The sequence below is a fragment of the Pseudophryne corroboree genome, chromosome 6 (assembly GCF_028390025.1).
Source record: "Pseudophryne corroboree isolate aPseCor3 chromosome 6, aPseCor3.hap2, whole genome shotgun sequence".
Classification (NCBI taxonomy): domain Eukaryota; kingdom Metazoa; phylum Chordata; class Amphibia; order Anura; family Myobatrachidae; genus Pseudophryne; species Pseudophryne corroboree.
This window is the reverse complement of record NC_086449.1, coordinates 103,520,406-103,544,798: the sequence shown is the minus strand read 5'-3', so window position 1 is coordinate 103,544,798 and position 24,393 is coordinate 103,520,406. Positions and strand designations below refer to the sequence as shown.

General features: G+C 46.4%; 1 protein-coding gene across 6 annotated transcripts in view; it reads left to right on the top strand.

The window, feature by feature from the left end:
- Positions 1 to 24,393, top strand: part of GMIP (GEM interacting protein) — a 176,218-nt gene that overhangs the window by 143,917 nt on the left and 7,908 nt on the right. For all 6 annotated transcript variants that reach the window (XM_063931569.1, XM_063931568.1, XM_063931567.1 and 3 more), the window contains 7 exons: positions 661 to 762; positions 8,077 to 8,172; positions 8,273 to 8,427; positions 8,561 to 8,749; positions 9,259 to 9,396; positions 12,677 to 12,861; positions 15,871 to 16,132. In XM_063931569.1, the coding sequence (XP_063787639.1) occupies positions 661 to 762; positions 8,077 to 8,172; positions 8,273 to 8,427; positions 8,561 to 8,749; positions 9,259 to 9,396; positions 12,677 to 12,861; positions 15,871 to 16,132 (1,127 nt within the window). The remainder of the gene's footprint in view (positions 1 to 660; positions 763 to 8,076; positions 8,173 to 8,272; positions 8,428 to 8,560; positions 8,750 to 9,258; positions 9,397 to 12,676; positions 12,862 to 15,870; positions 16,133 to 24,393) is intronic.

Here is a 24,393-nt window from a genome sequence, read left to right as displayed (position 1 = left end):
TCGTGGACAAACAACAAGTGGGACTAGCCCTGGGCCCCCTGCCGGCATTCTGGTGATCGGGATCCTGGCGTCAGTATGCTGACCAGCAGGATCCCGACCGCCGGTAACATGACTACATCCCGTAGATCGATACAGTAATAAATAATTGACAGGCATACATACACATAATGAACTAAGTATAGATTCAGTACTTAATACAAACAGTATACAGTCAGAAGTGTATACAATAGTAAGCATGCATCAGTGCAATCATGCCTACACATACACTGTCATACATGCACAATGTAATACTATTATCTGCTGAACTATAGAACACAGAATTTGAAACATGTTCTCTTTTCAGGATATAGGGGTATATTTATCACATGACGAGGAGCCTTTTGCCAGAAAAAAATGGGCGTCAAAATAATGTTTTGGTGAAACCTAAAGATGGCATGGTTTTAGAAATAAGGACGTTATTTTTATGCCTATGAGAATCAGGTGTATGCGATCAGCATGATTGCCCTGACCTAGCATAAATCACCATACAGTATGTCCATATGGCAGAGTCTGTTAAAACAATGTAATGTAAAAGTTTACTGATAGCCTGGTGGCTACAAAAATCCTAGTTGGCTATTCCTGGCGTATCCACTGCCTCAAGCTGTGTCTATTTTCCTTTAGGTGACAGAAGCTCCTGGGGCAACAAGATTCTGCAGAGCGACGCAGAGAGTATGGGGGGCAGCAGTGAACCCAGATCCATGGAATCACCCACAGATAGCCCAGGTGATGAAATGTAAAAGCTGCGTGTAGTAATAGTATCGGGCCATTAGTTTATCTTCGTCTGGCCATCAGTGGTGAATTTTCCATTAGGCACACAAGACTTGGGGGCGCCACTTGTTGGGGTGCGGCACTTGTTGGTGTGCGGCACTTGGATGCTTGTTTTAATACTGTCAGTAACCAGTAACTACTAAATATTTCCTCTGTACTATACGCTATCTTGAAGAGTAGAAACAGGTAGGACATGCAGAGACTGCCTTTTATAAGTTGTCCTACCTAGTAAATACAGTATGTATACATAATTTCTCTGACGTCCTAGTGGATGCTGGGGACTCCGAAAGGACCATGGGGAATAGCGGCTCCGCAGGAGACTGGGCACAAAAGTAAAAGCTTTAGGACTACCTGGTGTGCACTGGCTCCTCCCCCTATGACCCTCCTCCAAGCCTCAGTTAGATTTTTGTGCCCGAACGAGAAGGGTGCTCACTAGGTGGCTCTCCTGAGCTGCTTAGTAAAAAGTTTAAGTATAGGTTTTTTATTTTCAGTGAATCCTGCTGGCAACAGGTTCACTGCACCGAGGGACTAAGGGGAGAAGAAGCGAACTCACCTGCGTGCAGAGTGGATTGGGCTTCTTAGGCTACTGGACATTAGCTCAAGAGGGACGATCACAGGCCCAGCCATGGATGGGTCCCAGAGCCGCGCCGCCGGCCCCCTTACAGAGCCAGAAGACTGAAGAGGTCCGGAAAATCGGCGGCAGAAGACGTCCTGTCTTCAATAAGGTAGCGCACAGCACCGCAGCTGTGCGCCATTGCTCTCAGCACACTTCACACTCCGGTCACTGAGGGTGCAGGGCGCTGGGGGGGGGGCGCCCTGAGACGCAATAAAAACACCTTATATGGCAAAAAATACATCACATATAGCTCCTGGGCTATATGGATGCATTTAACCCCTGCCAATTTTTCCTTAAAAAAGCGGGAGAAAGGCCGCCGAGAAGGGGACGGAGCCTATCTCCTCAGCACACTGGCGCCATTTTTCCTCACAGCTCCGTTGGAGGGAAGCTCCCTGACTCTCCCCTGCAGTCCTGCACTACAGAAACAGGGTAAAACAATAGAGGGGGGGCACTAATTGGCAGATAAATCTATACAGCAGCTATATAAGGGAAAAACACTTATATAAGGTTATCCCTGTATATATATAGCGCTCTGGTGTGTGCTGGCAAACTCTCCCTCTGTCTCCCCAAAGGGCTAGTGGGGTCCTGTCCTCTATCAGAGCATTCCCTGTGTGTGTGCTGTGTGTCGGTACGTTGTGTCGACATGTATGAGGAGGAAAATGGTATGGAGGCGGAGCAATTGCCTGTAATAGTGATGTCACCCCCTAGGGAGTCGACACCTGACTGGATGGTCTTATGGAAGGAATTACGTGATAGTGTCAGCACTTTACAAAAGACTGTTGACGACATGAGACAGCCGGCAAATCAGTTATTACCTGTACAGGCGTCTCAAACACCGTCAGGGGCTCTAAAGCGCCCGTTACCTCAGATGGTCGACACAGACCCAGACACGGACACTGACTCCAGTGTCGACGGTGAGGAAACAAACGTATTTTCCAGTAGAGCCACACGTTACATGATCACGGCAATGAAGGAGGTTTTGAACATTTCTGATACTACAAGTACCACAAAAAAGGGTATTATGTGGGGTGTGAAAAAACTACCCGTAGTTTTTCCTGAATCAGATGAATTAAATGAGGTGTGTGATGAAGCGTGGGTTTCCCCCGATAAAAAACTGCTAATTTCTAAAAAATTATTGGCATTATACCCTTTCCCGCCAGAGGTTAGGGCGCGTTGGGAAACACCCTCTAGGGTAGATAAGGCGCTCACATGCTTATCAAAACAAGTGGCGTTACTGTCTCCTGATACGGCAGCCCTCAAGGAACCAGCTGATAGGAAGCTGGAAAATATCCTAAAAAGTATATACACACATACTGGTATTATACTGCGACCAGCAATCGCCTCAGCCTGGATGTGCAGTGCTGGGGTGGCTTGGTCGGATTCCCTGACTGAAAATATTGATACCCTGGACAGGGACAGTATATTATTGACTATAGAGCATTTAAAGGATGCATTTCTGTATATGCGAGATGCACAGAGGGATATTTGCACTCTTGCATCAAGAGTAAGTGCGCTGTCCATTTCTGCCAGAAGAGGGTTATGGACGCGACAGTGGTCAGGTGATGCGGATTCCAAACGGCATATGGAAGTATTGCCGTATAAAGGGGAGGAGTTATTTGGGGTCGGTCTATCGGACCTGGTGGCCACGGCAACGGCTGGGAAATCCACCTTTTTACCCCAGGTCACCTCTCAGCAGAAAAAGACACCGTCTTTTCAGGCTCAGTCCTTTCGTCCCCATAAGGGCAAGCGGGCAAAAGGCCACTCATATCTGCCCCGGGGCAGAGGAAGGGGAAAAAGACTGCAGCAGGCAGCCTCTTCCCAGGAACAGAAGCCCTCCCCCGTTTCTGCCAAGTCCTCAGCATGACGCTGGGGCCTTACAAGCGGACTCAGGCACGGTGGGGGCCCGTCTCAAGAATTTCAGCGCGCAGTGGGCTCACTCGCAAGTGGACCCCTGGATCCTGCAGGTAGTATCTCAGGGGTACAAATTGGAATTCGAGACGTCTCCCCCTCGCCGGTTCCTGAAGTCTGCTTTACCAACGTCTCCCTCCGACAGGGAGGCGGTATTGGAAGCCATTCACAAGCTGTATTCCCAGCAGGTGATAATCAAGGTACCCCTCCTACAACAGGGAAAGGGGTATTATTCCACGCTGTTTGTGGTACCGAAGCCGGACGGCTCGGTGAGACCTATTTTAAATCTGAAATCCTTGAACACTTACATACAAAGGTTCAAATTCAAGATGGAGTCACTCAGAGCAGTGATAGCGAACCTGGAAGAAGGGGACTATATGGTGTCTCTGGACATCAAGGATGCTTACCTCCATGTCCCAATTTGCCCTTCTCACCAAGGGTACCTCAGGTTTGTGGTACAGAACTGTCACTATCAGTTTCAGACGCTGCCGTTTGGATTGTCCACGGCACCCCGGGTCTTTACCAAGGTAATGGCCGAAATGATGATTCTTCTTCGAAGAAAAGGCGTCTTAATTATCCCTTACTTGGACGATCTCCTGATAAGGGCAAGGTCCAGAGAACAGTTAGAGGTCGGAGTAGCACTATCTCAAGTAGTACTACGACAGCACGGGTGGATTCTAAATATTCCAAAATCGCAGCTGATTCCGACGACACGTCTGCTGTTCCTAGGGATGATTCTGGACACAGTCCAGAAAAAGGTGTTTCTCCCAGAGGAGAAAGCCAGGGAGTTATCCGACCTAGTCAGGAACCTCCTAAAACCAGGCCAAGTGTCAGTGCATCAATGCACAAGGGTCCTGGGAAAAATGGTGGCTTCTTACGAAGCGATTCCATTCGGCAGATTCCACGCAAGAACTTTTCAGTGGGATCTGCTGGACAAATGGTCCGGATCGCATCTTCAAATGCATCAGCGGATAACCCTGTCTCCAAGGACAAGGGTGTCTCTCCTGTGGTGGTTACAGAGTGCTCATCTTCTAGAGGGCCGCAGATTCGGCATTCAGGACTGGGTTCTGGTGACCACGGATGCCAGCCTGAGAGGCTGGGGAGCAGTCACACAGGGAAAAAATTTCCAGGGCTTGTGGTCAAGCATGGAAACGTCACTTCACATAAATATCCTGGAACTAAGGGCCATTTACAATGCCCTAAGTCAGGCAAGGCCTCTGCTTCAGGGTCAGCCGGTGTTGATCCAGTCGGACAACATCACGGCAGTCGCCCACGTAAACAGACAGGGCGGCACAAGAAGCAGGAGGGCAATGACGGAAGTTGCAAGGATTCTTCGCTGGGCGGAAAATCATGTGATAGCACTGTCAGCAGTGTTCATTCCGGGAGTGGACAACTGGGAAGCAGACTTCCTCAGCAGACACGACCTCCACCCGGGAGAGTGGGGACTTCACCCAGAAGTCTTCCACATGATTGTGAACCGTTGGGAAAAACCAAAGGTGGACATGATGGCGTCCCGCCTCAACAAAAAACTGGACAGATATTGCGCCAGGTCGCGGGACCCTCAGGCAATAGCTGTGGACACTCTGGTAACACCGTGGGTGTACCAGTCAGTGTATGTGTTCCCTCCTCTGCCTCTCATACCCAAGGTACTGAGAATCATAAGAAGGAGAGGAGTAAGGACTATACTCGTGGCTCCGGATTGGCCAAGAAGGACTTGGTACCCGGAACTTCAAGAGATGCTCACGGAAGACCCGTGGCCTCTACCTCTAAGAAAGGACCTGCTCCAGCAGGGACCCTGTCTGTTCCAAGACTTACCGCGGCTGCGTTTGACGGCATGGCGGTTGAACGCCGGATCCTGAAGGAAAAAGGCATTCCGGATGAAGTCATCCCTACCCTGATCAAAGCCAGGAAGGATGTAACTGTGCAACATTATCACCGTATTTGGCGTAAATATGTTGCGTGGTGTGAGGCCAGGAAGGCCCCTACAGAGGAATTTCAACTGGGTCGTTTCCTGCATTTCCTGCAAACAGGACTGTCTATGGGCCTAAAATTAGGGTCCATTAAGGTTCAAATTTCGGCCCCGTCGATATTCTTCCAAAAAGAACTAGCTTCAGTTCCTGAAGTTCAGACGTTTGTCAAGGGAGTACTGCATATACAGCCTCCTTTTGTGCCTCCAGTGGCACCTTGGGATCTCAATGTAGTTTTGGGTTTCCTAAAATTACATTGGTTTGAACCACTCACCACTGTGGACTTAAAATATCTCACATGGAAAGTGGTAATGCTGTTAGCCCTGGCTTCAGCCAGGCGTGTCTCAGAATTGGCGGCTTTATCCTATAAAAGCCCTTACCTGATTTTTCATACGGACAGGGCAGAATTGAGGACTCGTCCCCAATTTCTCCCTTAGGTGGTTTCAGCGTTTCACTTAAACCAGCCTATTGTGGTACCTGCGGCTACTAGGGACTTGGAGGATTCCAAGTTGCTGGACGTAGTCAGGGCCCTGAAAATATATGTTTCCAGGACGGCTGGAGTCAGAAAATCTGACTCGCTGTTTATCCTGTATGCGCCCAACAAGCTGGGTGCTCCTGCTTCTAAGCAGACTATTGCTCGTTGGATTTGTAGTACAATTCAACTTGCACATTCTGTGGCAGGCCTGCCACAGCCAAAATCTGTAAAAGCCCATTCCACACGAAAAGTGGGCTCATCTTGGGCGGCTGCCCGAGGGGTCTCGGCTTTACAACTTTGCCGAGCAGCTACTTGGTCAGGGGCAAACACGTTTGCTAAATTCTACAAATTTGATACCCTGGCTGAGGAGGACCTGGAGTTCTCTCATTCGGTGCTGCAGAGTCATCCTCACTCTCCCGCCCGTTTGGGAGCTTTGGTATAATCCCCATGGTCCTTTCGGAGTCCCCAGCATCCACTAGGACGTCAGAGAAAATAAGAATTTACTTACCGATAATTCTATTTCTCATAGTCCGTAGTGGATGCTGGGCGCCCATCCCAAGTGCGGATTGTCTGCAATACTTGTACATAGTTATTGTTACAAAAATCGGGTTATTATTGTTGTGAGCCATCTTTTCAGAGGCTCCTCTGTTATCATGCTGTTAACTGGGTTCAGATCACAGGTTGTACGGTGTGATTGGTGTGGCTGGTATGAGTCTTACCCGGGATTCAAAATCCTTCCTTATTGTGTACGCTCGTCCGGGCACAGTATCCTAACTGAGGCTTGGAGGAGGGTCATAGGGGGAGGAGCCAGTGCACACCAGGTAGTCCTAAAGCTTTTACTTTTGTGCCCAGTCTCCTGTGGAGCCGCTATTCCCCATGGTCCTTTCGGAGTCCCCAGCATCCACTACGGACTATGAGAAATAGAATTATCGGTAAGTAAATTCTTATTTTAAACAAAAATGCCATAGTTCATACGTATTATTATTATTATTATTATTATCATTACGTTGCCAATCATTAAATGAGGGCTTATAACCAAATAAAATGTAAAAAAAATAAAAATAAGCAGAGGTGGGCGGCCATTACTGATGGGCCTAGGGTCACCCTACTCCTAAAATGGCCCCTGCTGGCCATGATACAGCCACAGTCTGGATTATACAGGGTGAGTAAAAAAAATCCCAGATTTTAAGGTTAACAATAAAGGCATGGTAAATGCTATTCAAAAGTATTGTACATAATCTAAAAGTACAAGGAATACAGTTTATTTTCAATTAGTTTTAAATATGATATCTGAATAATATAATGGATGTAAGGTCTAGCGCAATCTCCTATCGTGGTAAAGGTGAAACTCAGACAGAGTCACAAGAAAAACATAACGTTTTTCACATTTTTTAAATGGATCACGTGTGTCTTTAAAATTCTTCAAAGTAGAGAGCATATAGTCCCAAAATAGCCCAAGAACAAAATTTCCTTATCCTTAAAATTCAGATTGTATTCATCAGATATAGGTGTATAATGCACACCAAGTCTTGTTTGTGGTGTAAGGCATCTATGGTACCTCCCAGAAACAGGAACCACCATCAGAGTCCAAGGCTGGGTAGTCTGCCAGGCAAGTGTTCCTCACCAATGCATTTCGTTTGATAAAGGCTCCAAGGAGCCAAAACGCATTGGTGAGGTACGCTGCCAAACATGTGATTTTACCTTATTCTATTCTAATAAAAACTGTATTACACTATCAGACCCCTCCTGTTTTCCCTTTCATATATCGGAGATGAAGAATTAATACTTCCTGAATCAGAGTTGGACTAAGGGAGGAGATTCTGATGAATACAGTCTGAATTTTAAGGATAAGGAAAATTTGTTCTTGGTCTATTTTGGAACTATACGCTCTCTACTTTGAAGAATTTTAAAGACACACTTGATTCATTTAAAAGACGTGAAAAACGTTATGTTTTTCTTGTGACTGTCTGATTTTCACCTTTACCACGATAGGAGATTGCGCTAGACCTTTCATTCATTATATTATTGAGTTGTTCCTTTGCTCTTCAGGTGGGCATAAAGGTCTTAGCTGCTCTCTGTTTTGAAGCACCAAACTTGTCCTATATTGTATTAAATATGATATCGTCCAGATGGTGGCCTTCATTTACGATACACATTTGTAGTCGGTTTCTGAAAGTGAGCTCTGTAATGTGTGAGCAGGGAGGTTGTTTGACTCACACCCTGTATAATGGAAATTGTGGCATCTATTGTGTATGTTAGAAACTATTCCTTATTCTCTGCATATTATTCTTCCTTTCACTTAGTCCACTTTGTCAGGAAAGATGCAAAAGCCTCATTGACAGGGACCATGTCCTCTGATGACCTCGATGAGAGGGACTCCTACCAGGCAGAAGATGTTGGTAAGTAGTTTTAAATTCAGTACCACACAGATGCATGAAATGACATAAACACATGTCCTACCTCTCTCATTCCTAACTGATTCTGTATGTAATTCTGTAGACTCCACGGATGCCTCGTCTGAGAATGGCTTACAGTTCTCAGACAGGCTAGTCATGTCACCAGCTTCTCAGAGCCACCGACTACGACGCTCAAGAGTTCCTAGCAAGTGTAGGGAGTGTGAAGGCTTCATGGTCTCTGGAGTGGAGTGTGAGGAGGTGAGAGAACATTCGTACATCTACATATATTGTGTTAGGACAGGTCCACACTTCCTTCTTTGAACAACCTTCATCTTCATATATCCCCAAAAGAGTCATAGTAAATTCCTGATTTCTTGTCCGTTCATTGCAGTGCTACTTGACTTGTCACAAGAAGTGCCTGGAGAGTCTACTTATCAAATGTGGTCATCAGAAACTGCCCCCGAAAGTACCACTGTTTGGTGTGGATTTTTCTCAGTTCCCGAGACACTTCCCTGAAGAGGTGCCCTTCATCATCAGCAAATGTACAGGCGAGATTGAGTTAAGGTCATTAGGACAACAGGTATAACCATTTACTGAAGCATACCACTATCTTTCACAGTGAACTTATCTCTACCACTCACATACATTTCTCTAACGCTTTTCCATACTTTAATTCAGTTTATCATTACAATTAAAATTATTTTCAGAAATTCTGGCAGTTTTTTGTTTCTCAGTCCTTTTCCTAATCAAATTTTGTATAATTTTCTTATCCTATTCCCTCTATGCCAGAGATTTATCAAGCCTTGGAGAGTGATAAATTGCACAGTAATAAATTATCAGCCAATCAGCTCCTAACTGCCATGTTACAGGCTGTGTTTGAAAAATGACAGGAGCTGATTGGTTGGTACTTTATCACCGTGCAATTTATCACTCTTCAAGGTTTGATAAATCTGGGCCTCAATCTCTTCACCTTTATTTCTCTTCCAGAGCCATCTTTACATTCTTCCTTTTATTTCTCACACATTCTTTGTGGCATTTTTTACTTCATCACCATTTTATTAAAATCTGCTCTTCCGATCTACCTGTCAGGGACTGTACCGCATCAGTGGGGCCAAAGCTCGTGTGGACAAACTTCTCCAAGCATTTGAAAACGGGCGAGAACTTGTGGATCTGTCATGGCATTCGCCCAATGACATCACCAGTACCCTCAAAAAATTCTTGAAAGAGGTACAATAGACTACATATGCATTTACACAATATAGAGAACTGCTGCATTCACCCCACTCTACACACTATATATTGCACTATATTGACTTTAATGACCTAGCAACATTATTTGTCTCTTAAGTTATATATAGAATTGCTAAGGTGGTAATTTATGAACCAGAAAAACTGCAGAGCTACTGTAAACATTTTTATGCATAATAACGCCTATCCTTACAGTTGCATTGGGAAACACCCCATTCTACCTAATTACACGGTGATATAAAACTGGGAGGATTTTAGAATTATAATTGATATAGGTTCCAGTGGTGTGGTACTTTGTTGGATGAGGACAGAGCTTTCAGATTGTCGGAGCAGCCTCCTGTGCATCCAGTGTTTCTGTGTGTGAGTGCAGCTCTCCCAAGTGTATAGTAGACATACAAAGAGTAATGAGAACTTTGTGAAAAGCAGTTGGGCATAGTGTGGGGGTCTTCTAATTTGCTACACTACAGTATGTTATACACAGGTTTCTAGACTAGTGATATCACTAATGCTGCATACACACAATGGGCCTGATTCAGACCGGATCGCAGTAGCTAATTTGTTAGCTAATGGACAAAACCATGTGCACTGCATGGGGGGCAGATATAACATGCACGGATAGAGGCCCTCATTCCGAGTTGTTCGCTCGCAAGGCGATTTTAGCAGTATTGCACACGCTAAGCCGCTGCCTACTGGGAGTGAATCTTAGCATCTTAAAATTGCGAACGATGTATTCGCAATATTGCGATTACACATCTCGTAGCAGTTTCAGAGTAGCTTCAGACTTACTCGGCATCTGCGATCAGTTCAGTGCTTATCGTTCCTGGTTTGACGTCACAAACACACCCAGCGTTCGCCCAGACACTCCTCCGTTTCTCCAGCCACTCCCGCGTTTTTTCCGGAAACGGTAGCGTTTTTTCCCACACGCCCATAAAACGGCCTGTTTCCGCCCAGTAACACCCATTTCCTGTCAATCACACTACGATCGCCTGAGCGAAGAAAAAGCCGTGAGTAAAAATCCAAACTTCATAGCAAATTTACTTGGCGCAGTCGCAGTGCGGACATTGCGCATGCGCACTAAGCGGAAAAGCGCTGCGATGCAAAGAAATTTTCCGAGCGAACGACTCGGAATGACCTCCAGAGTTAGAGTAGGGTGTGGTGTGTTCAAACTGAAATCTAAATTGTAGTGTAAAAATAAGGCATCCAGTATTTTACCCTGCACAGAAACAATATAACCCACCCAAATCTAAATCTCTCTGCACATGTTATATCTGCCACACCTGCACTGCACATGGGGGGTAATTCCAAGTTGATCGCAGCAGGATTTTTGATAGCAATTGGGCAAAACCATGTGCACTGCAGGGGAGGCAGATATAACATGTGCAGAGAGAGTTAGATATGGGTGGGTTATTTTGTTTCTGTGCAGGGTAAATACTGGCTGCTTTTTTTTTACACTGCAAATTAGATTGCAGATTGAACACCCCCCACCCAAATCTAACTCTCTCTGCACATGTTATATCTGCCTCCCCTGCAGTGCACATGGTTTTGCCCAATTGCTATCAAAAATCCTGCTGCGATCAACTTGGAATTACCCCCATGGTTTTGCCCATTAGCTAACAAATTTGCTGCTGTGATCAGATCTGGATTAGGCCCAATGTTGGGGCTGCCTGCACAGTCTATATTTTCTTGCGATGCCGATCCCGTGGGACTGCGCATCGGCATCTCAAGATGTGTACACACCGTGCGATATGCACTAACTTTGATATACGCTTTTGACTATATAGTGCCAGATATAAATTGCTCCACAGTGCCAGATACACATTGCCTCACTGTGCCAGAAACACAAATGCCCCCAGAGTGCCAGATATACACTGCCTCACAGTGCCAGATACACATTGCCCCACAGTGTCAAATACACAAATGCCCCCAGAGTGCCAGATATACATTGCCCCACAGTGCCAGATACACATTGCCTCACTGTGCCAGATACACAAATGCCCCCAGAGTGCCAGATATACATTGCCTCACAGTGCCAGATACACAAATGCCCCCAGAGTGCCAGATATACATTGCCTCACAGTGCCAGATGCACAAATGCCCCCACTGTGTCAGATATACATTGCCCCCCAGTGCCAGATACAGAAATGCCCCCAGTGTCAGATACACATGTCCCCGCAGTGCCAGATATGCCCCCAGTGCAATTTACACATTTTTCTACAGTGCCAGATATGCCCCCGGTGCCAGATATGCTCCCAGTGCCAGGTATACATGCCCCCCCCAGTGCCAGATATGCCCCCAGTGCCATATATGCTCCCAGTGCCAGGTATTCATGCATCCAGAACCCCCCGCCCCGCTCACTGCTGCTGCTGTCCTTTGTGTGTGTGTGTGAGGGGAGGAGAGCGCAGCCTGCGCCTCTCCTTCCCCTCAGTCTCCGGTGGGTGCTGGTGTCTTAGTTCAATTCAGCACCGATCTGTCAGCCAATCAAAGCTCGTGGTCTGGCAGCCTTAGCTGCCGGTCCGCAAGCTCTGATTGGCTCACGGGTGATTTGAACGAAGACACTGAGGGGCAGGAGAGGCGCAGGCTGCACTCTCCTCTACTCACATCAGCGGCAGTGCAGAGGTGAGCAGCAGAGGGAGGGACAGAGCGGCGAGGAGCGGCGACCCGTCGGCGTGGGTACGGCGTACCCACAGCTAAATTCTTAAGGGTACGCCGTAACCACCCGTATTGCACCGCTGTGGATAACTTAACCAGGGATTGGTTTATCAACCTGTAGAAAGCAGGTGCCGAATAGCACAGAGTTAATGCAGGTTTGCAGCAGATAGAGGATGTAGTATCTCCAGGTAGAGCCAGGGACTTTAAGAGTTAATGCAGACTGTATGTAGGAGGAGATTGTATATAATATATAGAGCTAGTATATAATACATAAGAGTGGTGACACATTGGTATAATGGGGTCTTGTATAATGGCACACAGTCTCCATTATAGGAGACACTCGGGCACGTCCTTTACTCTGGGACAATGGAAAGGAGAAGACACACAGAAAACCACACATGTACACTACAGTAGCACATTTGCCCAGGTCGGAGGTCGTGCTTCCTGTGGTCTTGGGTCCTAGTGCTCAGACAGTAACGAGCACTCTTCTCCATCCCAGATTAGCCCTAGAAATGTGTTATCTTCCGCAAGAAGATTTGCTGGGAGATGACCATTTGCGATCCAGAATAGTGGTAGCTTGATGTCTTGAAGTTTGGTGTCTCTCTTCTAGCTCCCAGACTCTGTTGTATCTCATCATCTCTATGAAAACTTTATGGCTTTTGCAAGAGACTTCTCCGAAGACTGCAAGGAGCATGAAAGTCGACAAGAGGCCATTCACCATATGAAGGATATTCTTTGTCAACTCCCAGCTAGTAACTACAACACGCTACGCCACTTGACAGGCCACCTGTTCCGGTGAGCAAGAGAGATCTTTATGTCAGAGACTGGCTGACGTATCTCTGTGAGTCAGGTTACACAACACTGCTATTCTATGGGCCAGGGGTTAAACCATCATGCAATGCACACTGACCAATGTGTTCATTAATCACTAAATGGCTGAATCTGAGTTCCATTGATCTCTCTTCATGGTTGCAAACAGGAAGTTTTTACTTATGTCCATTCTGAGTCAGACACAGCCTGATCAGATCTGTCTTTCCATGAAATAGGGCGTTTCAGGGCATTAGCCTGGTGGTGGCAAAGCGATTACCCTGACTTGTAACAGTATTGCGGGCATGTAGCTTAAGTTATGTGTGAGTCGTGGGTAGGTGGAAGAGAAGCCTGTTTCTGACGGATATCGTTTATCTTATCTAGCTTGGGGCTGGTACAAGAAAGAGCAGACGCTAATGATGAAAGTTGCGGCAGCTGGTGTAAACTCAGTGGGCGACGCAGGTTTCTGCTTGTACATGCACCATCCTCTGCATTACTTGAATAGATACTTAGTGTTCCTTCTAGCATCCTGCACCTGTCACAACCCATGCGTTTCTGCTTTCCTGCCAGGGGTGTCACTCTCTGCTCTGGTGCTTCTAGCACACTCTGCTCTGTATCTCAGACCAAAGTGTGCTAGAAGCACCAGAGCAGACAGCGACACCCCAGGCAGCAAAGAAGAGCTGCATGGATTGTGACAGGTGCATGGTGCTAGAATGTACTGTAGATACTGCCATTAGCATAAATCAGTAAATCAGGCTTCCGTGGCTGTCTGCAACAACAGCCAATAGGCGAACAGCTCAGAATCATCCAATTAATGCCTACTATTAGTTTGCAATGATATTAACTGTAAGCACTGCATACTATGTAGGTACTATGGGGTAAATTTACTAAAGCTTCTAAAACAGAGAATTAAGATGTTGCCCATAGCAACCAATCAGATGCTGTCTATCATTTTCTAAAAGGCAATAGGGAAATGATAGATAACATCTGATTGGTTGCTATGGGCAACATCACCAATTCTTTGTTTTAGAAGCTTTAGTACATTTACCCCTATGTATTTACCGTATTTTTCGGACCATAAGACGCGCCTGACCATAAGACGCACCTAGTTTTTAGAGTAAGAAAACTGGAAAAAAAAGAGCCAGCATACACAGACAGACAGACACACACACACACACACACACACACACACACACACACACACACATCAGAGCCAGCATACACATACACAGACACACAGACACACACACACATCAGAGCCAGCATACACATACACAGACACACAGACACACACACACATCAGAGCCAGCATACACATACACAGACACACAGACACACACACACATCAGAGCCAGCATACACATACACAGACACACACACACACACACACACACACACACACACACATCAGAGCCAGCATACACATACACAGACACACAGACACACACACACATCAGAGCCAGCATACACATACACAGACACACAGACACACACACACATCAGAGCCAGCATACACATACACAGACACACACACACACACACACACACACACACACACACACACACACATCAGAGCCAGCATACACATACACAGACACACAGACACACACACACATCAGAGCCAGCATACACATACACAGACACACACACACACACACACACACACACACACACACACACACACACACATCAGAGCCAGCATACACATACACAGACACACAGACACACACACACATCAGAGCCAGCATACACAGACACACAGACACACACACACACACACACACACACACACATCAGAGCCAGCATACACATACACAGACACACAGACACACACACACATCAGAGCCAGCATACACATACACAGACACACAGACACACACACACATCAGAGCCAGCATACACAGACACACAGACACACACACACATCAGAGCCAGCATACACAGACACACACACACACACACACACACACACACACACACACACACACACACACACACACACACACACACATCAGAGCCAGCATACACATACACAGACACACAGACACACACACACATCAGAGCCAGCATACACATACACAGACACACAGACACACACACACATCAGAGCCAGCATACACATACACAGACACACACACACACACACACACACACACACACACACACACACACACACACATCAGAGCCAGCATACACATACACAGACACACAGACACACACACACATCAGAGCCAGCATACACATACACAGACACACACACACACACACACACACACACACACACACACACACACACACACACACACATCAGAGCCAGCATACACATACACAGACACACAGACACACACACACATCAGAGCCAGCATACACAGACACACAGACACACACACACACACACACACACACACATCAGAGCCAGCATACACAGACACACAGACACACAGACACACACACACATCAGAGCCAGCATACACATACACAGACACACACACACACACACACACACATATTGTAGACAGTACCAGTGGTTCCCCGCATCCAGGCTCTCAGCTAACGCTTGCCCCGGGTGCACTCCTGAGGACCAAGGAGGTGTGGGGTAGATGCCGGGCTCTGCTGCTGGGCTCTGAGATGCGCCGCGCTCTGCTGATGACGGCGCAGCAGCAGCAGCAGCATCCAGGACCCGCCGCTACCCGCGAACTCCATCTGCATCTGCTCTTATTCGCTCCATAAGACGCACATACTTTTCCCCCCACATTTTTGGGGAGAAAAAGTGCGTCTTATGGTCCGAAAAATACGGTAACTATGAATAATTATAATAGTAGTAATAATAATAATGAACTTTTTCTTTAAATTGCGGATTCATACAATTAGCAGCTACAATTTCCCAACATTTGAAAGATATGTGACATTATGGTAGCTACAGACCATTATCTCCTATGGATTTATTACTTTCTATGAGTACACATCTGAAATCCATTCTCTTTCCACATACTCCAGGGTTTCAGAGAGATTTGAGGAGAACAAGATGAGCTCAAATAACTTGGGGATTATCTTTGGGCCGACGCTGATCCGTCCATCTCCTGGGCAGGACAAGCCTATGACCTACCTGCTGGATTCCGGTTACCAGGCACAAGTCGTAGAATTCCTTATTAACAACTATGAGAAGATCTTTGGGATGGATGAGCTCCCCATGACTATCCACCAGGGGGCAGAAGAGGATCCCTCTGAGGCAGAAATGGATGAGCCACCAGTGGCTGAAGTAAGTAATGTGTATACTGCAGTGGATCTTTTGGCAAAACACAAAGGAGACAGTTACAGTGCAGCCTCTTTATTCACAAGGAACTAATGGCATCTATGTGACCTATAATTCATGATAATGCCACTTTATTAATGCAGTGCTAGTACTGGTTCCTAATGAACTGGTAGGCTGCATTTTCATGACCAGTGTTTTGCCAACATTAATGAATGGAGCCTGGGCTGGCTTTATGATTATTATTATTATTATTATTATTATACAACTGACAGGTGCAATACAAGGAGCGTCAGATTTTACTAATAACAATCAGACACCTTCCACCATGTGCTATTAGTGGTGGTTATCATCACCCCCAACAACCTAACACTGCAGCAGCCATTAGGAAGCAGCCATGTTTTATATTATACAGTAATCTGATTGGCTACCTACATTTGATCATTTGCAGGCTGGGATCTGTCAAGATACTTAAAGCTGGGTACACACCTAAGGGATGTGGCATTGTGACGATTCAATGTAAACATACAGTATATAGCATCGGCTAACGACCCGATATATCATTACATGCTAAAGGTAACAACACTGTGCCATCTACGGCCTCTTCCCGTCTGACATGCAGCACATCAGATGTGAAGATACGCCCAACAAATTTATCAAATGAGGAATTTGGTGGATTTGAGCATAAACACTTTACAATGGTTATTGCGATCATTGCGAAATGTAAGATTGCCTGATATATTGTATAGTGTGTACTAGAGATGTGTGGTTTGGTTTTCCTGAAATACGAATACACCCAAACTTGGGGTTTCTGAGTCCAGTCGAGTCCCAGTGCGGAGTCACTTTGGGGTTCGAGTGGAACTAAGTCCTGGCTCGGGTCTGTTGTCAGTTCAAAGCAGGTCCAAATTGTCACAACGGGCTGAGGATGGGGCTCCAATGAATGGGCGTCAGCTGAAAGAGCGGATGTCCCTGCAGGAAGGAAACGAGGAGGCCGAATGTAGTTCTTTCTCATATACTTTGGAGTTGAAAGATGAGCCACCTGAAGAACAGAACTTGAAGACTAAAGAATGAATGCTTGCATGGCGTGGATGAAGAATACTGAAGATTGAAGATTTGAAGAATGAAGAATGAATGTTTAATAAACGTAACTGAAGAACACTGAAGAATGAAGACTTGGATAATGGAGATACGATACGCAAGGTTAGTGAACACTGTAGACTTGAAGACTTGAATAATGGATGCTCAATTACCGAGGTTGGGAGGAACACCGAAGAATGAAGAACGGAATGATAAATGCTTGTTAAATGTGGCTGAAGAAAATTGGAGACTTGAAGACTTGAATAATGGATGTTCAGTAAACAAGATAGAAGAACACTGAAGAATGAAGCCTGCAATGATGAATGCTTGTTAAGCATGGCTGAAGAACACTGGAGACTAGAAGACTTGAATAATGAATGTTTAATAAATGAGATTGAAGAACACTGAAGAATGGAGATCAGAATAATGAATGCTTGCTAAACGTGGCTGAGAGGCACAATCAGAACCCGGGGTTCCCTCTACGGTTAAGGAGCTCCTGAGGACGCTGTTCGGAGGCGGGGAGCTGCGGACAGCGGGACTGGAGTAACCACCGGCAGCTGTGCAGCAGGAGGCAACAGAGATGACATGTCCGTGGAGCCGAAGATCCACTGGAGCACTATAAACCACAAAAGAATCTTGTGGAGAGCTCAGAGCTGGAGCACCTGCACTTAGGCAGTAACATAAAGCACTGGCAAGGTTCAAGGCTGAACTGACCCCTTTTAAAAGAGGTACCTGCCTGCAAGGAAGAGAAACCAAAATCCATTGGCTCACTGAGAACTGGTCTTCAACCTGGTGGCCCACAGCACTGCAGACACAGGATCTTATCTGAGCAGCTCCCACACAGCAGCACTCCAGCAGCCGCACAGTCACTAGCGCAAATGCCGCCACACCAGCAGTCCTCCACAGCCGCAGCACTGCCAGCCATCGGACGGGCAGGCCCCGGCCCCCGCCACCAGAGGTAAGACTGTATTCTGACACAAATTACATTACAATTCAGTTGCGATTGCATCGCTGAATAAGGGAAGCCCCCTGGCTACGAAGGCAGTTGAGCCGCCGCCATTTTCTTCATCGCAGCGGCCGCGTATGATGTCACACAATTCTGCATCGATGCCCCCAACTGCACCGCCTATGCCTCTGCCTGTCAATCAGGCAGAGGCATTTGCATCAATGCAACGTAATCGCATTGCCCTGCCTGCACATGCACAGAACGGGCCCTGCCCATGCGCACTGGGAAATCGGCAGTGCGATCCATTCTGAATAAGGCCCTTAGTTTGAAATATCACTATAATACAATTATTTATTATCTTCTCTAAGGGGTACCAACATATCTGTCAAGGCCATTTTTTAATATGTTGGGGAATAAGCAATAATTTATGTTTCACATTTTCTTTGCTTTAGTCCATGAACTACGATAGGCGTGTAGGTATACATGAGACAGTAGCTTTTAAGCTAATCACTTTTCAGTAGAAGTGAAGCGTTGTTTTAATGAGCTGTAAGTGTACCAACAAATTTCTCCATGTCAGTACGTCTCTAGCTCTCCTCTACATAACTTCTGTCACCATATTCATTTCTTCACTTCCCCCGAATACTGTCATCGTTGGGAAGAGAGTAGGTGCTGCCATTTTTGTGTTCCTCTTCCCTCCGATCCAGTGCCAGATCAACAACAGAGTTAGCAGGCGGTTTTATTGGCAGGAACCTCACAAGTTAGTTGCCATGGGACAGCAATACCATCAGGACCTTCTCCCCTTCAGTACATCACGCTGATTCTACCTAAGGGCTTTCTGGACATTTTTTTGTGGTATTCGAGGGGGTGTTTTATCCACTGGCGTATCTATGGGTGCATTGTGTGCGGTGCGCACGGGCCCCTGATTCCTGAGGGTGCCCCCCAACGCACACGCTGCACCTATTTTTTAAATACTTACCAGAGTTCTAACCGCCATTTTCATGGTGTACTGCGCATGCGCAGTAGAGAAATCACTGGGAAAATGGCCACCGCGCCATGGTATGGTATGGTATGAAAACATTCTTGTTTTAAAATGAAAAGTGCTTTATATGATTTTAGTTATAGAACTGGACATACAGAGGGTTCGGTATATGATGGATTTTAATTGATAATGTGCTTATACCAGTGGTACTCCAACTGTGTGCAGTGACACCTTTGTGTGCCTTATAGCAGTGGGTTGGTGGTCCAGGACCAATTCAAATTATTTATGGTCAATGTAATAGGGAAAACCAGTGCTGGTGGCTGCAATCATAAAATATGTGGTCAAACAGAAGCATATCTTGCCCCTCACTACACAATTGAACCTAGTGATGACATATAAACACAATTGACTTAATTTAATATTTGTTTCTAAATTTCTCAATAAGAAACTTTTGGTCAAAAGCTGCCGTGAAAAAAAACTCTGATACTCTAAGTCGCCGTGATTCAAAAAAGTTTGGGAACCACTGGCTTAAACTGTTTTGTCATTGAGGCAGTATGTGTTATGTAGTAGTATATGTAGGGGTGGTCTTCTGTATGCCGAATGTCGGTATCCCGGCGGACAGTATACCGGCGCCGGAATCCCGACACCCGGCATACCGACATATTCTCCCTCGTGGGGGTCCACGACCCCCCTGGAGGGAGAATAAAATAGCGTGCACCATGCCCGCAGCGTGGCGAGCGCAGCGAGCCCGCAAGCGGCTCATTTGCGCTCGCCACACTGTCGGTATGCCGGCGGTCGGGCTCCCGGCGCCGGTATGCTGGTCGCCGGGAGCACGGCCGCCGGCATACCGTACTACACCCTATATGTAGATATGATCGTGACCCTTATTCCTTATTTGGGAGATTTATTCTCAGCAACCCTAAAGGGGGGGTACTCACGGAGCGATCGCTGCTTAAAATCTAAGCAATCTGACTAGATTGCTTAGATTTTAAGCACTGATCACTCCGTGTGTACCCCTCACAGCGATACCGATGCGCGGCCCTATGCATCGCTATCGCTGGTGCTAGATTGGCCATGCAGTCTCAATCTAGCAGGTCGCTCTTTTCACCCGCTGGGTGAAATAAGTGCCCCCCCCCGTCTTCCTCCGCATGCTCAGCACACAGCTGAGTGGGGGGGAGAGATGTGTGCTGAGCGGTTCTCTCCCCAAATCGGGCCGTGAATACAGCCCTTAAGTTGAGGCCACAGATGGTTGCCTCCAATGCCTCTAGGCAACAGCTACCCTTTCCAAGTTGATGACTAATGGTTAGTTAGCAGCTTAGTAAAAATAATGTAAAGCAAATGTCAGTAAAGTACCTAAATAGATGATGATGACCAGGAGACTGCTAACTCCCCTGAAAGCAACACAGCAACATAAAACAATATAGCAGTGTTTGAAGATCACCAAAACATGTTACAACTATCAATGCAATGTCATAATTATCCATAAAATCCTGGGTTCCAAGAAACCTGCCTTATAAAACTCCCAGATTCTCAGCAGGGATCAGATGTTTCCCTTTGATGACAAGAGTGTGTGTCCAATGTCTCAGACAATTACTGCATGGCCGCTCCAATAATGCAGCAATATTTAGGCTGAATCAGTGGAGCAGCCATGAAGTAATTGCCTGAGGACATTGGACGCACCCTCTTGTCATCAAAGGAGGACATCGGCTAATCACTAAAACTAGAGATTCATCTGCAAATAAGTTTGTTAAATGCATTTCTTCATCCATGCTAGCCAGACTCCGTCTAAAGGGCCGTACAGACTGGGAGATGTGGAGGAAGATGTCTAGCACAGACCGCTCAGCACACATCTCCCCCCAATGTGTACTTAGCGAGGGGGACGGATGGGGGGGCCACTCATTTCACCCAGCGGTGAAATGAGTGACCTGCTGGATTGTGCCTGCATGCAGACCAATCTGGCACCGGCGATAGTGACGCGCAGGAACGCGCATCACTGTCACCGGCGCCCCTACACACGGAGCGATGTGTTCTTAATGTCTAAGCAATCTAGTCAGATTGCTTAGAAATTAAGTGAACATCGCTCTGTGACTATAGGCACAGCTGCACGCATTGCTGATGTTCACGGACTTCAGCATTTTTTTGCTACTGCGTGTGCGTAAAAATCCGGCGCATGCAATACTCAGAGTGTATGCACAAAGGCGCTGTTGCGATCGAGGCCCCTGGTACCAGAAATGTCTTGGAAAAGTGATGGACGTTCCTGGGTAGATACTGGGAGGTGGCTGAGCACAAGGACAGTGATGGTCCGTCTTATGGGCATGAAAGTGGTTGTGTAGACGCTCAAGTGCTCACATAGGAGGTCTTACTCAGATGGAGTAACTGCACCCGCCACGGGCGACCAATGGATCAGTATATCAGGGTCTACAGATGGTGACAGTAGGCGTCTCAGTTCTCCCACATTTGGACGCACAGATGTACCCAAGGGAAGGACTTTGTAGCGGCATTTGCATAAAGTTGCAGATGGGCGACTGCCAGTAGTCACAGCTGTGGCCCCGTCTATGTCCACCTCTGATTCAGGCCCTATGTGTCTGATAGGAAGCTTAACTTTTGAACCTTCTATAGAGGAGGTTTTGATGTCGTAACCCAGGTTATGCTGCCAATGTGGAGGTGAATGCATCTCATAATGTGTATGGCTCTGGAGATGCTCTATTTTCTCTGCTACAGTCCCAGAGGGTTATACAGTGCATAGTGAATCTTGCACCAGGTTTAAGCCTCTACTTTTAGCGGGACCTATGTTGTGCTTTGATGGATATGCACATATCTAAACACCTCTGTAATGAAAGCTTCAAACACACACACACACCAAAGTGATCCATGCAAAGTGCCGGATTAAACCCTGTGGAGGCCCCTAGGTGGCAGTCTCGGGGGGCCTCCTTGCAAATTATATACTAATACGTTTTTTATTTTACCAACAGTGGCGAATTTCACATAAGGCACATGCCTAGGGGCGGCACTTGTTTGGGGGCGGCACTTGGATACTTGTGTTGTTGCTGTCAGCTCGAAATGTACCAGTAACTGCTAAATCTTTCCACTGTACTGTACCATATGCCATCTTGAATGGAGTATAAGTGGGTAGGACATGCACATACTGCCCTGTAAGCTGTCCTACTTAGTAAATAGGTATACATACAGTAATTAAAAAAAAAAAAAAAAAAAATTATAGTGGCTTTTTTATTATTCTATTAAATTGGCTATCAAATGAGAAAAATAAAAATCCGCACCTGCCAACGAACAGTCTACGATCTGGAAACTGTAATCTGGGGGGACCTGATTGCTAGTCTGCGTTTTCTCACAGCCTGCGATCAGGTCCGAACTGCGCATGCGTAAGCAGACGACTGCACCAGGCATCGGTGCATAGCGACGGGATGGTGCGAAAAAAGCGATCGCACAGGCGATCTCAAGGAGATTGACTGGAAGAGGGCGTTTGTGGGCGGCAACTGACCGCTTTCAGGGAGTGTCTGGAAAAACGCAGATGTGTCCAAGCGTTTTCAGGGAGGGTGTCTGATGTCAAATCCGGTCCCGGACAGGCTGAAGTGATCACAGCGGCTGAGTAAGTCCTGCGCTGTACAGAGAATCTGTTTGTACAGCTCTGCTACACATCCGAACGCACACTTGCACAGCTCAAATACCCTCCCCCTGTACGCGGCGACTATGTGATCGCAGGACAGCAAAAATCGCTGCCCATCGATCAGGTCTGAATTAGGCCCGTGATTCTGAAGTTTATGTACTTTAAGTTTCTAATGGGTACACTACAATAATACAGTATTTTTTTTCAAAGTGTCTTTTAATTTAAAGTTTTCATTTCTTGGAGTTGATTCTTTTTTCTATCATTTAGAAACAATTTATGAAAGCTTGACAAAACAAACAATATTATTTAGATCGTTTGTCTCGGGGCCTGTGCCTACTCTGCCTATTTGGTTATCTGGCACTGTCCATGCAATAATAACTGACCTTCTGTTGCTTGACTGTTATGAATAATTGAAGTAAAACATTTTTTGTTTAAATGGTAATGTCCATTTAAATGGGAGTGATGTTAGTAAAGGGCTGGACTATGATGTAATGGTCTCAAAGATTACATCTTCAGATTTTCTGATGGAGTAACTTTGATCTGCATATGTGTGGACCATCCAGAATTAGCAGTGTGCTTTGTAGATGAGACCAAAAATGTATCTAATGATTAAAACAAGCCAGAAAGCTCATTCTTTACATCAAAGGTGGGGAACCTCCGGCCCGCGGGCTGTATAAGGCCCGCAAAGCCATTTGTTCCGGCCCATCCGCTGCTGTTTGTCAGCGAGACACGCCGCCCCTTAGTCCGTCAGGGGCATGTCTGAGCTGTCAGGCAGTTCGGAGAGCACGGCTGTGTCCGGCGGCAGCGGCGGGTAGGATCTCAAACCAGCCACGGACCGGCAGCCAATCAGGAGCCGCCGCTGCCAGTCCGCGAGCTCTGATTGGCTCACAAACCGACGGCTGGTTTGAGGTCCTAGGCGCCGCCGCCACCCGACATAGCTGCGCTCTCCTCCCTGCCTGGCCCCTGACAGCTGCGATACGCCACCGCCGGACGGAACACTAAGGGGCAGGACAGGCACACGCTGCGCTCTCCTCCCCTGACACACACACACAAGCACAGCAGCAGTGGTGAGCAGCACAGTGGGGTGGGAGGGCATGTGTGGGGCAATGTGTATCTGGCACTGTGGGGGCATTTGTGTATCTGGCACTGTGGGGCATTTGTGGATCTGGCACTGTGGGTAATTTGTGTATCTGGCACTGTGGCGGCATATGTGTATCTGGCACTGCACTGCATATGTGTATCTGGCACTGCACTATTGGCATATTTGTATCACGTCCTATTTTAATTGGCCACACTCATTTTTTGGCACTCAGTACAGCTAAGGGGCATAACTACTGGAGGGCAGAGTAATTTTTAAGATGATAATTTTTGTATGGCCCCCGAAGGATTTTATAACTATCCCAATGGCACTTGGTGGAAAACGGTTCCCCACCCCTGCTTTACATAGAAAACCCTGGAGTCTATTATATAAGCAAGGATACAATCAGAAATGTGAGAGCTCTTACTGAATGGAGCAAAAAGTATGCATAAGTATCTATTTCTACATGTATAGTAAATAGATAATTGAATGCATTTACATGACTAATCATATATTTTATTTCTGATATGTAGATTTACATAGAAGCATAGATAACATGCAATGT